Source organism: Meriones unguiculatus, chromosome 17, assembly GCF_030254825.1.
Source record: "Meriones unguiculatus strain TT.TT164.6M chromosome 17, Bangor_MerUng_6.1, whole genome shotgun sequence".
Taxonomy (NCBI): domain Eukaryota; kingdom Metazoa; phylum Chordata; class Mammalia; order Rodentia; family Muridae; genus Meriones; species Meriones unguiculatus.
Window position 1 is genome coordinate 97,646,611 of NC_083364.1, and position 12,910 is coordinate 97,659,520.

Here is a 12,910-nt window from a genome sequence, read left to right on the forward strand (position 1 = left end):
CTTCCCAATCCCACCTCCCTCTTCCTTCTTCATGCATGCCCCTCCCCAAGTCCGCTGATAGGGGAGGTCCTCCTCTCCTTTCTTCTGATCTTAGTCTATCAGATCACATCAGGAGTGGCTGCATTGTCATCTTCTGTGGCCTGGTAAGGCTGCTCCCCCCTCAGGGGGAAGTGATCAAACAGCAGGCCAATCAGATTATGTCAGAGGCAGTCCCTCTTCCCATTACTATGTAACCCACTTGGACACTTGACTGCCATGGGCTACATCTGTGCAGGGGTTCTAGGTTATCTCCATGAATAGTCCTTGGTTGGAGTATGAGTCTCTGGGAAGTTCCCTGTGTTCAAATTTTCTGGTTCTGTTGCTCTCCTTGTGGGGTTCCTGTCCTCTCCAGCTCTTATTGTTTCCCACTTCTTACATAAGATTCCATGTACTCTGCCCAACAGTTGGCCATAAGTCTCAGCGTCTGCTTTGATGGTCTGCAGGGCAGAGGCTTTCAGAGGCCCTCTGTGGCAGGTTCCTAGGTTGTTCCCTGTTTTCTTGTTCCTCTGATGTCCATCCTCTTTGCCTTTCAGGATGGGGATTGAGCGTTTTAGCCAGGGTCCTCTCTCTTGATTAGTTTAGCAGGGAAGCTCTTAAACAATCTGTCACCATGCAGCATGGGCGTTGCTGATGCAGCTAGAGTCATTTCTGCTCCTGCAAGCAACTCCTCACCCATATTCCTGTATGTAACCCCAGTACAATGCATGGTTCAGCAAGATGGATCATGGTGGTGTCCTGGGTGCCACAATGGACACAGTGTTGGAGCAGTAGCCGAGAGGTCTACATCTGGACCCACAAACAGCAGGAAGATGGAGACAGTGGGCCTGGCGGGGCTTTTGAAACCCCAAAGCCCATCCCTGGTAACACACTTCCTCTAACAAGGCCACACCTCCTAACTCCTCTCAAGGAGTGCCACTCCCTGATGGCTTAGCATTCCATATATGAGCCTATGGGGGCCATTCTTATTCGGAGTACCACAGGTGATATCCAAACTTTGGTTTGGTGTGGGATTGCTATCTGGGATGAATAGACTGTGTTGTGTCTCTCCAGGAAAAGTTTTGTCACACAACACGCCATTAACAACAATAATATTATTCTATTTTTATTTTTACCTAGCCCTCCTTTATTTTCTGTAACTTACTAACACATGTCACAGACGCTCCAGATGCATCATCCAACTCCAAATGAGAACATGGCCAGCCATCTAAGCCCATGTCCCTTCCCATTCTTTTGTATGCTGGCAATCATTTGTAATACTTAATAGTTATATGCTTACATAAGCACCAGGAAGAGACCAAGTGGGGACTTTGCTTATCATAGTCTGTCTTGTGGTCAGTGAGCTATCTCAATCACACAGGCTTTAGTAGCTCCTTTTTGAGACAGGCTCTTATGTGCTCTTGACTGGCCTCAAGGCCTGTGGACCCCATGGATGATCTTCCTGCCCGCTCATCTTCAGCGTGGGGTCTTACTGGGCCATGCCTCCCTGCCTGGTTACAGGTTTCTAGCCTGGGAGATGATCCAGTGAATTCACAAGGCTTCCCACAGTAAAAGAGGGAGCTGGCAGGCAGGAAAGATGGCTGATTGGAAGCCCAAGCAGAGCACTGTGATGGCCAACTTTGAAGACAGACAGGAATTGAGGTCAGAGCACTGGCTGCAAATGCTGGACTTTGCCTTAGGGGTTCACAGCTTAATTTTATGAAGACAGTTTAATTTTAGCCCAGTGAGATGCACTTCAGATTTTTGAACTCTAGGACCCTGTGATAATTTATTATAGTGTTGCTGGAAGCCCACTAGAGATGAACACTCAGACAGTTTATAGCCAACTGAAAGTCTTCATTCCAGCCAGCTGGGACTATACTCAGGTATTCAGGGCCTAAGTGGCCTAACTGTAGCACCAAGAACACAGCCATCTAGAAGCAGAAACCAGGGGCTGGAGAGATGGCTCAGCAGTTAAGAGCCTTGGCTGCTATTCCAGAGGACCCTGGTTCAATTCCCAGCACTCCCATGGCAGCTCACGACTGTCTGTAACTCACTGCAGTTCCACACAGACCTACATGTTGGCCGAACACCAACTAAGAGAGCAGAACCCATGTCGTGGCCTCTCTTGCTGGGCAGGAGGGGGAGGCGTGCACAAGCAGATAGTTCAAGAGAAGCTGGGGCATCTTGACCTTGGGTTCCTAGAATGCAAGTGGGTAATTTTCCATGGGATTTTTCATCAAGGAGATCAAGTTTTCCTAGCTAAACATGAAAGTCTCAGCAATAATACAAGATGAGCTGGGCATGGTGGTGCATGCCTGTATTCCTAAAGTTAAGATTTCAAAATAGGTACATTTCTAAAGAATTTGAACCAAAAAAACCAAACCAAACCAAACCAAACCAAACCAAACCCCACTGAGGTGGGCGTGGTGGCTGACGCCTTTAATCCTAGCTCTAGAGACACAAAGGCAAACTCTTGTGGAATTCCTTGTAGGCCAGCCTGGTCTACAAAGCGAGTCCAGGGCAGTCAAGGCTACACAGAGAAACCCTGTCTCGGGGGGGAAAAAAAAAGGTGAGTTAATTCAATAAACACGTAAATAATTTTTACTGACTACAAACACAACCCAAACCAATCACGGTTTGCGAAAACTTGCTAAGGCTCCGCGGATGTCACGGGTGTCTGGTTATGGAAGCCGGGAAGGCTAAAGACGAAGCTAGATCCCGAGTAACACTCTGCACCGCCGCTGGACGCCGGGTCCCTGTGACAGCGCGGTGGCCGCAGTGCGCAGGCGCAGGCGGCGGCGCGGTCCCCACGGCGCGGCCGTTGCCGAGCTCGGCGCCGTGCGCAGGCGCAGTCGAAGCCGCCGTCTCCCAGGCGCTGCCGGTGCTGAGCGTAGCCGCACTGCGCAGGTGCAGGCGGCGGCGCGGTCCCCATGGCGCTGCCGTAGCGGAGTTGGTGCCTGCGGTCCGGGATGAGCGCGTCCGAGGCCGACCGCTGGGCGTGGCTGCTGGTGTTGAGCTTTGTGTTCGGGTGCAACGTGCTGCGGATCCTCCTGCCAGCCCTGTCGTCGTTCGTAAGTAGCTGGCGGGCGTGGCCGGGCGGGGCGCCGGGCCTTGCCCGGTCCGTGCTGTAGGGTTTCCTCCCTGAGGTGGCTTCTATCGGGTCGGAGGTTCCCTGCGGCTCCCTGCGCTGCGCTCCGGAGGGTGGGGATCCCGAGCCTCGCCCCCAGCAGGGAGCCTCGGGCGGCAGTTGCTGTGAAGCCTGCTTCTCTGCACAGGAACGGCCGGGCCGTGCGTCCTCGCAGTGCCGCGGCCGCAGGGAGGCCCCTTCTGTGTGGAGGAGGGAGCACTGTAGAAGAATCCAGACGGGCCGTACCCACTTGCTCACTCCGGGTTCTTTTCAGTTTTTATTTTATGTGTATGGGTGTTTTGCCTGCATGGATATCTGTGCGTCCATTGCCAGCAGAGTCCAGAAGACCCCGCCGGATCCCCTGAGACAGGGTTTCTCTGTAGCACTGGCTGTCCTGGACTCACTTTGTAGACCAGGCTGACCTCGAATGCAGAGCTCCATCTGCCTCTGCCTCCCAAGTGCTGGATTGAAGGCGTGCACCACTACCACCCAGCCCCTATTAATTACTTTTATGTATGAGTGTTTTGCCTGTATGTCTGTGCATCGTATGTGTTCAGTGCCCTTGAGGCTAGAAGAGGGCATTGCATCACCTAGAAGTGGAGTCACAGACAGTTGTGAACCACCATGTGAGGGCTGGGAATTGAACCCATGTCCTCTGAAAGATCAGAAAGTGCTCTTCACCACCAAACTGTCCACCCCACCTTTATCTGTAGCCATTAATAATTTATTTTTTGTGTGTGTGTTTCTAATTGATTATATGTGCACCACCACATGAACCCAGTTGGTTGTGGGGGCCAGCTGAGGTCATCACATCCTGAGTCACAGATGCTGGGCCTGCACCCAGGTTCTCTGTGAGAGCAGCCGGAGGGCTTGGCTGCTGCCACCTGTACCTGCCGCCTTGGAAAACATGCTGTGTGATGAACTGGTGAGCGGGGGTGTTTCCCTGAGCTTTGCTGCTCCAGCAAATGAGTGGAGCCTCTGGGAGGGTCACAGGAACGCCTGTATGATTGTGTGATGTTTGAAGTAGTGACCGGGATTTGACATGCAGGTCAGGGGACAGCCAGTGGCAAGCCCACACATCTGGGGTCACAGCCGCATCTTGTGTCGTGGGCGGCTGGTAGGACAGTGAGCTTGGTGCTCTGGTGTGTCCTCCTGGGAGGCATCTGGCCTTTGGCTTCTGTGGTTACAGTTCCTCTTGTGTCTGGACAGCACCCCTGTGCTTACCTGTTCTTCTTGTTCATCTCCTCCTGCGTACATGGTGGGATCAGGGATAGTCCTTGGTCGGGGTCTCAGTAGAGCCCCGGCACACTGAAAGGCCACCTGGCTGTGGGAATTGCAGAGCAGCGACTACACTCAGCTGTAAGTGGCTCCCTCACACTTGAAGAGCACGAGCTCTAACCTCTGAGCCCCATCCCCGCCCCTGTGTGGTCCCACTTCCCTCCACGCTCTGTCTCCTCACCTTACAGGGGCGATCCAGGAGGCTGTGGTGGGCTGTCCTCCTCAGTGAACTGGTTATGAGTTTCCAGTAGCCCGAACACAGGAGAGATGTCCTGTCACCTCCCCAGGAGCCTCCAGGACACTTTCACCAGGCTCATGTGCTCTTAGTCTCTTGCCACACAGGGCTGCCACCGACGTAGCCATGCCTGAACACCTGCCCCGAGTGCGTGGCCAGCATTGTCGGGAGGCAGCACCTGGGGCTGGCGTGGTGGGATTCTCCTGAGCCTCCTTCCCTCTAGGTTGGTAGCAAACATGCGTAGCTGAGAGCACCTAATTTATAAAGCAGGGTCCAGCGTTATCTAAGGAAGAGGGGACGGAGGACACGCTGTGCTCATCCATGGGAGGTGACTGTGCAGGAGGCCGCGGATGCACATGTGCAGTGGGTGAGGCTCCTCCAGATGCACAGAGTGCACATGCCTGGCATGGCAGACATAGGCTGAGGGCCTGAGAGCTGCAGTGTGCGCGCCTATGCCAGGGTCCTGACAGGTGTGTGCATGCACAGGCCTTGGGCCTTGCTGCTGCAGCTTACCTCTCCAAGTTCAGCAGTTTCAAAGTCCACCTTTGCTTTTGCTTCAAGCCTCAGGTACTCCCGTCCCACAGATCAGGCTCTTTGCAAGGTTCTTTGGGATTTTGATTTTGTTTGTTTATTTAATTATTTTTTTTGGTGTTTTTAGACAGGGTTTCTCAGTGTAGTCTTGGCCATCCTGGAACTCACTCTCTAGACCAAACTGGCCTCAAACTCTCAAGATTGCTTGCTCAAGTGGGTGATGGGATGAAAGGCAGGCACCGCCATGCCTGGTTGGGACAGGATTTTTGTTAGGATGACTTAGCGACCTGACAGGATCCACTTCTGCAGTTTGGGCTGAGGTGTGGATAGGGTGATGGGTACAGTGCTTGGCTGACAGGGGGGCGCCAGTGGGGACCCAGCATCCCAGGAGGTTGGCCCAGCCTAGGGATTGGCCCTTGGTGATCCGGTTCTAGTTCAGAGCCCCAGGTACCCAGATGTCCTGCTGTTTGGGTCCCTTTATGAGATGAGGAGGATGTTGGAGACACCCATGCTGCTGACCTGGATTGGTCATTGTGTACTTGCCTGAGGAAGTCCAGGAGGGAGGAGCCGGGTGTAAGCCATGCCATCAGCGTCAGACCTGTCTGGCCCAGTGACAGTGACTCCATGTTCAGCCCTGGACCAGTGTGTCAGCAGTGTGTCCTGCCCAGAGAGAGCTGGAGCACTGCAGGCAGGAGCGCAGTGTGCCTGCCCTCAGGGGGCCACCTCTGCCCACGGTGGGAAGGAGGAGGCCGCTGGCTCCTGTGCTTTGCTCCACCTCAGTCATCTTGATAAAAGTCACAAACTTAGTGCCTCATGGTCAGTGATTCTGTCTCCAGGGCTGGCCTATCTTCCCTCCCTCCCTTCTTCCCTTCCTTCCTTCCTTCCTCCTTTCTTTTCAGATTTATTTTGTATATATGAGTGCTCACTGGCTTCATACACACTAGAAGAGGGATCAGATCCCATTACAGATGGTTGTGAGCCACCATGTGGGTGCTGGGAGTTGTACTCAGGACCTGTGGAAGAGCAGCCAGTGCTCTTAAGTGCTGTGCCGTCGCTCCAGCCCTCGTCTGTTTTTCTTCTGAGACGGCCACCGCGTAGCTCACGTTGGGTTGTAGGCGGTTGGTGCTGAGCAGTTCCTGCAGCTTTCCAAGTGAAGGGGTCACAGGGCACGCTCCAGCCTGATCTTGCTCCTGTTTCCTGTTTAAGCAGCCTTTATAGGATCCCTAATTATTTTTAATGTGAAGCCTTTGTATGTATGTATGTATTCATTTTATGAGCATTGGTGTTTTGCCTGCATGTATGTCTGTGTGTGTGTGTGTGTGTGTCAGCTCCCCAGGAAGTAGAATTACATACAGTTATGAGCTGTTGTGTGGGTGCTGGGAATTGAACCCAGGTCTTCTGGAAGAGCAGCTAGTGTTTTTAACCACTTGCCATCTCTTTAGCCCCCTGATTTTTTTAAAACTTTTTATTGATTCTTTATGAATTTCACATCATTCACCCCAATCCCACTCATCTCCCTGTCCCTTCAAATCTGCCCTCCACTCCTTGCAGCCTTCACCCCCAAACCAACACCAAACCACAGATTGTCCCACAGTACACCCTTGTGCCCATAATCTTCACTTGCAAGTGTTCATTGCAGTGAGTCTGGTTTGAGGCCTCTGGCTTCTGCGACTCTGTCAATACTGAAGCCTCATCAGGACTCCTCTCTGATATGTTGTGCCCTGTGTCATGGAGATCCTGCAGCTTTGGATCTTCAGTATTGGCCCCTTCACACTCTCCAGCAGTTCGTAGAAATGGGATGTTGGGGTGGGCTGACTCGGAGCCCTGGATCTGGTCAGCCCGCCAGCTCTCCCGCACCCATACCACCAGGTCAAGCTCTCCAGTGCTGTCCCAGTTAGCTTACCCAGTGCTGTGGCTGGCAAGCGGCAGAGCCAGCTCTCCTCTCCTGCCCTCAGGGCTCAGTTTGCCAGCCTGCTGCAGGCATCAAGGGTCGGGAAGGTGCCCTGATTTGGATGATAGCTCTGTGGCTTTTTAGAAAATGATTTTGGCTTTTAAAATGATTTATTTTTATGTGTCTGATGTTTGGCCTGCATGTATGGTATATGTCTATGTCTCTCCTACGCGCCTGGTACCCGTGGATCCAGAAAGGGGGCTGGATTCCCTAGAACAGGAGTTACAAATGTTTGTGAGCCACTATGTGGGTGCTAGACACTGTACCCCATTCCTCTAAAAACAAGTGCTCTTAACCACTGAGTGTCTCTCTAGTCTCTGAGTTTTAGAGACTTTGATGTGTCCTGTTTTCCTCTCCAGGGTGGACCAGGCTGGAATAACTCTTCCCTTTTTTTTTTTTTTTTTTTTTTTTTTTTTGAGATAGGGTTTCTCTGTGTGTAACCTTGATTGTTCTGGACTCGCTTTGTAGACTAGGCTGACCTCGAACTCACAGAGATCTGCCTGTCTCTGGGATTGCAGGCACCCACCACTTCGCCTGGCCCTACCTCTGGCTTTGAATGGAGGACAGTGGGCAGTAAAGAGTGGCCGGTTTGCAAACCCTGTCCCCTGGCTCAGCCTCAGAGCCCCGGCACAGCAGTGAGCTTGCTGCGTAGCTGCCAGGGAGACTCCCAGGGCTGGCCCCAGCCTTGGGCTTAGTGTGGGCTGCGGAGCCCTCGGCTGTGTACTGGGCTGTGGGCTAAGGGTCTGGTTCTGGCTGGGACTGCAGCTGCCCTGTGGCAGAGGCCCCTGAGCTGGGGTGCCGCTTGCTGTGGGCCAGCTGCACTCTCCATTATTCCTCTCTTCATCTTCACAAACTACCAGCTGTTCTGAAAAGTCTGGACAGACGTGCGCATTCAGGAGTTAGTCTAAAAAAGCAGCCCCCCCCCCGAAGGTGAGTTGACAGTCCCCTGCTGCTCTCTGCTCTGGTGACACACATGTTGTAAGTTCCATCTTACTCTGGCTTCAGTTTCCCCTCGTTCTTCCAGCAGCACCATATTGGATGGCCTCTGCTGTCTCTGGTCCCGCAGCTCCTAGCTCTGGCAGGGCTTCTGCAGAGCTGCTGTAGCTGTGTTTGGGGAGTCTGGACAGTGCTGTGTTGCTGTGAGGCAGGAGATTGCTGCCACTGGCCCGGCCCACACCTTTCTGCGCCCAGCCTTCCCATGGCTGCACAGCCCTGGGACCCTGACGCTCTGGGAGGTGCCTGTGGCTGCAGGGCTGTGTTCTTCAGCATGACTCCCACCATCTTCCTCAGACATCTGGTGTCAGTGAGGGCGTGGGAGGACACTGAGGCCAGCCCCCCATTTCTCTGACAGGTCTCCAGGGTGCTGCAGAAGGATGCAGAGCAGGAGGCACAGATGCGGGCGGAGATCCAGGACATGAAGCAGGAGCTGGCCACCATCAACATGATGGACGAGTTTGCCAGATATGCCAGGCTGGAGAGGAAGATCAACAAAACGACGGACAGGCTCAAAACTCACGGTACTTGTCTTGTGGTCACGGGCAGGGCCATAGCTGTGGGCTTTTGGGCTTGGGGCACGCTGCTGCCATGGCTTCGACCTTTAAGTTGTGCATAGGAGCTCCCACGATAGCCTGATTTCTCATTGCTGTAAGCTATCTCTGGACCCAGAAGTCCTTGTAGGTGATTCTTCAGGGCCAGCTTGTCCTCTGTAGGCCTTCACTTTCAGGTTGGGCCCTTTGCTGAGGGACATCCAGATGAAGATCACACAGCTGGTTCTCAGGGCCCTCTGCACTCTCGGTGGGCACGCCCACAGTGTGAAGATGGCAGAGAACAGGGTGGTGTGCGCTTGAGTCTCTCAGTTTCAGGCTAGCCTGTCAGTCTGTCTGTCTTCAGGGCTGCAGATAAGACTGCCCTGCCCCCGAGGCCTCCAGGGGGCAGGCCTGAGAGGCCCTGCTGGCCGCCTCAGGTAGAGCACCAGGCCACTCCTGCCGCAGGGGACAGGCGTGCCTTTCAGTCCCAGCGGTGGCAGGTCTGGAAGAGTCTGATGATGGCTGGTACAGATTTGGGGTGCAGTGTGGGGTGCTCTGACACACAGTGTCGCAGTGTCACAGTGGCACTAGGTTTCGTAGGTTGGTGTACAGGGGAAGGGTTTTTCCCCCTTTTTTTGTTTTTTTTGAGACAGGGTTTCTCTGTGTAGCCCTGGCTGTCCTGGACTCACTCTGTAGATCAGGCTGTGTCAAACTCACAGAGCTCCACCTGCCTGTGCCTCTTGAGTGCTGGGATCACAGGTGTGTACCACTGCAGCTGGCTCAGAGTGAGCTGTTCTGGCCTTTCTGTGCTGGGCATGGTGTATGAGCACACTGCTCGCTCCGTGTGGAGTTGGGAGGTGCCCAGCAGGAGCAGCGTGTCTGAGTGGCGAGTTCTCTGTCTGAGCTTAATCCCTCTGCTGCCTCTTCCCAGTGAAGGCGCGGACGGCGCAGCTGGCCAAGGTCAAATGGTTCATCAGCGTCGCCTTCTACGTACTGCAGGTGAGTGTGCGTGGGCCTGGGCGTCAGCATGTGCGAGTGTGAGACTGAGAAAGCCTTTGAGCTGGCGGTGCTGTCTGCCTGGCCCCAGAGGCCAGTGCTCCTGGGGGTGAGGGGGGTAGAGGGGGGGTAGAGTTCCCTGGGAGTGTAAATAGTGCTCCTGTTCTGGGGGGGTAGTGCCCCCTGGGGGTGTAAACAGTGCTCTTATCCTTGGGGGGGAATAGTGCTCCCTCCTGGAGGTAAATAGTGCTTCCGTCCTCGGGCAGGGGGGCAAATTGATTCTTTTTTTCTTATTTTTTGTTTTTTTGAGACGGGGTCTCTGTGTAGCCCTGGCTGTCCTGAACTCACTGTGTAGACCAAGCTGGCCATGACCTCACAGAGACCCACTGTCCTCTGCCTCCCGAGTGCTGGAATCGCAGGTGTGTGTGGGCCCCCCCCCCGCCCATGCTGCTTGTCTTTTTAAAATTGGTTGGTTGTTCTCATGGTGTTTGGCTCGCATCTGTGTTTGTACACCATGTGTGAGCCTGGCCTCCTTGGTGGTCAGAAGAGGGCGTTGGATGCCTTGGGGCTGTGCTTAGAGATGTTTGCGCCACCGTGTGGGTGCTGGGAGTCTAACCTGGGTCCTCTGAGGAGGGGGAAGTGCTGCTCAGGGCTGAGCCACCCTCCAGCCCCAGCTCCCACCTTCCTTGCTACTAGGCCCTGGCACTCTTCCCTGGGGCGTGCCCTGTGCCCTCTGCTGTGGCTTTCGGCCCTCCACAGAGCCAGGCCTGCCGCCCTTCAGTGAGCTCATCTGGGCAGAGCCTCGGGACCACAGAGGGTGCTTCTGGGAAAGGACGGGAGTGAAACGTTTGTGTTCACCCGCCTGGAGCCGACAGGGTGGCAGAGGGACCATGGTGTCTCGGCTGCTTTTACATTTGCCGAGCACGTCAGCTGGAGACACTAACTTAAATAGTGAACATTCGGTGTCCTGCTAAGAAGGCAAAATGCCAATTCCCACGAGAAGGCCCACCCCCTCAACCAGAGTGTATGTGCACATGTGTGTATATGTAGGTGTGTACGTGTGTGCGTGTGTAGGCATTGCTTACCACGTGCTCCCTGCAGGCAGCGCTGATGGTGTCCCTCATCTGGAAGTACTACTCGGTGCCTGTGGCCGTGGTGCCCAGCAGGTGGATCACCCCGCTGGATCGCCTGGTCGCCTTTCCAACTCGAGTGGCAGGTACTTGTGGCAGCAGGCGGGCGGTGGGAGACTTGACCTGGTCCTCTCTGTCCCTCCTATGGCATGGGGGCTGGGGAATGGGGGGGACCACCCAGGCCTGGCACCCCCAGCACCCGCCAGCACCCAGCGCCTCCCGATGTGAAAGGTCTTCTGAGGCAGCAGGCTGCTCACGCTGATGAGGAATGTGCACACAGTGACTCCGGGGTGGGGGTGGATGGCCCAGTGGCCTCACACTCACAGAGACCCGGCTGCTCTGGCCTTGTCCTTATGCTGGCATCAGGGGACATCTGTAAAAGTCATGTCCGTGGCCTTTTGTGCCCGCTGCGGCCGGAGGAGCTCTGCGCCTGGGCCAGACAGCCTGCTCAGACGGGAGGCCAGCAATAGCCCAGGGCCCCAGAGTCGGGTCCGCTCCAGCGCAGCTGTGTGGGCTGCTAAGCCTCGTAGGGTCCCGTGGTCCTCATCCCTTCCCAGCGGCGCCCTGGGTTCAGGCTGCTGCAGTACAAACCACAGACTGGTAGGTCTGCCTCCTGATGGCCCCGGTGACGTGCCCAGATCAGATGTCGCTGGGACCCATTCTGTGCTGCGCCAGTGGCCCCTCTCCGGGTCCTGGGGCAGAGGGAAGAAGGTTAGACCGTACTGCATGCTTCTTGCTAAGGCTGCCCTGAGCTAATCCTGTCCCAGGGTAGGATGAATATGTGCAGACTCGCAGCTCGAAGCACTCACTTTCAGTAGCTGCTCGTCACCTGCATTTTCCTGTCAGGACATGTCCTCGGCTCCTGATTTTGCCAGTAGACACAGCACTGCTGGATTGCTGGCTCAGGCCTGCCATCTCAGCTTTTGCTCCAGCGCCAAGTCCGTCATGGACTCCCTATAAGAGCCTTAAAACCAAGGGTGGGTTCTGGCCGGTCTGCTTCTGATGTGTGGTCGCACTGCAGTGGAGGACCTGCTGGAACGGAAGCTGTCAGGACCTGCAGTCCAGCTGTGCTGTGTCCTCCTTCCCTCCTGTGCCCTCCCCTCCCCTCTCCTCTCTTTGTCCCCCTTCCCTGCCTTTCCCTGCTCTTTTCCTCTCCTCCCCTTTCTTTGTCCCCTCCCCTTCCCTTCTTCCCCCCTCCGCCGCCCCCGTCCGCTGGGCTCTGCTGAGGTGGAGACCTCCCTGGCCAGCACACTGCCGAGTGCTTGGTCGTGCAGCCTGCAGGGGGGAGGGTGCCTTTGTTTAATGTTTTTTGAGAAGTGAAGAAGAAATAGTGGTACTGGGTGTTCTTACAGCTTAGTGATGCACTCAGGGACGGCTCTGCAGGAGTTTAGGGTGGGCCTGCTTGGTGCACAGGGTGCCTTGTGTGAGTGTGTGTGGTGGGGGGGAGCTCTCCTCCTGTACATGACAGTGCCCAGGCATCGCCGTTGCAGCCTCTGACGCACTTCCTCCTTTCCAGGTGGCATTGGAATCACCTGCTGGATTTTGGTGTGTAACAAGGTGGTGGCAATCCTTCTCCACCCTTTCAGCTGAGGACCGACGGATGGAAGCTTCCTCTGCAGACGGCGGAGTGCACGGCCCCCAGTTCTTGTTGGTTGCTTTGGGGTGTGGCACCCGGATTCTAGTTCTTGCAGGATCTCCTTCCTGTTCCTGTCCTTGAGCCAGAAAGACTAGTCACTGTGTCATGTGACACAGTTCCGGACCCGTAAGGACTGAGCCACGAGTGGCGTCTGCACGCGGCGCTCACTCTGGGTGTTGTCCAGTGTCACAGCTGCAGAGTCACACTTTCCCACACACCAAGCCCTGAAAGTGACCTCATGGGTGTTGTTGGTGTCGCCTGTTGGAAATGGCATGTGTCGGACCAGGTTCAGTAATGTAAGCGTGAAAAGCAGCCTTACATGTCTAAGCCGTTAGTTCCTGTATGTGTTCTGTGACCACAGAATACTGTTTTTATTTGAAGGGTTTCCAATGAAGTATGTGTTTAAAGCGTTGGGTGTTTCTGCCATGTGGACCTATGCCAGGCGCAGTGTGACCCTGGTGCCTGTGACTCACTAGGGTCAT

General features: G+C 54.9%; 1 protein-coding gene across 2 annotated transcripts; it reads left to right on the forward strand.

Annotated features, from left to right (window-relative positions):
* Positions 1-2,877: 2,877 nt before the first annotated feature.
* On the forward strand, positions 2,878-12,839 carry Get1 (guided entry of tail-anchored proteins factor 1). 2 transcript variants are annotated; one of them, XM_021664235.2, is made up of 5 exons: positions 2,878-3,089; positions 8,492-8,657; positions 9,603-9,665; positions 10,764-10,878; positions 12,309-12,839. In XM_021664235.2, the coding sequence occupies exons 1-5, from the start codon at positions 2,988-2,990 to the stop codon at positions 12,343-12,345; spliced, it is 483 nt and encodes a 160-aa protein (XP_021519910.1). In that variant the 5' UTR covers positions 2,878-2,987; the 3' UTR covers positions 12,346-12,839. The 2 variants fall into 2 exon arrangements, with proteins under 2 accessions (XP_021519910.1, XP_021519909.1); XM_021664234.2 differs by having other exon boundaries at positions 2,881-3,089; positions 9,598-9,665.
* Positions 12,840-12,910: the final 71 nt, after the last annotated feature.

Bases quoted from the DNA above. Each gene is read 5' to 3' on its own strand.
- Get1 (XM_021664234.2), top strand. From the start codon at position 2,988: ATGAGCGCGTCCGAGGCCGACCGCTGGGCGTGGCTGCTGGTGTTGAGC. The intron at 3,090-8,491 runs GTAAGTAGCTGG...TTTCTCTGACAG, and splicing joins TGCCAGCCCTGTCGTCGTTC to GTCTCCAGGGTGCTGCAGAA. The intron at 9,666-10,763 runs GTGAGTGTGCGT...TGCTCCCTGCAG, and splicing joins TCGCCTTCTACGTACTGCAG to GCAGCGCTGATGGTGTCCCT.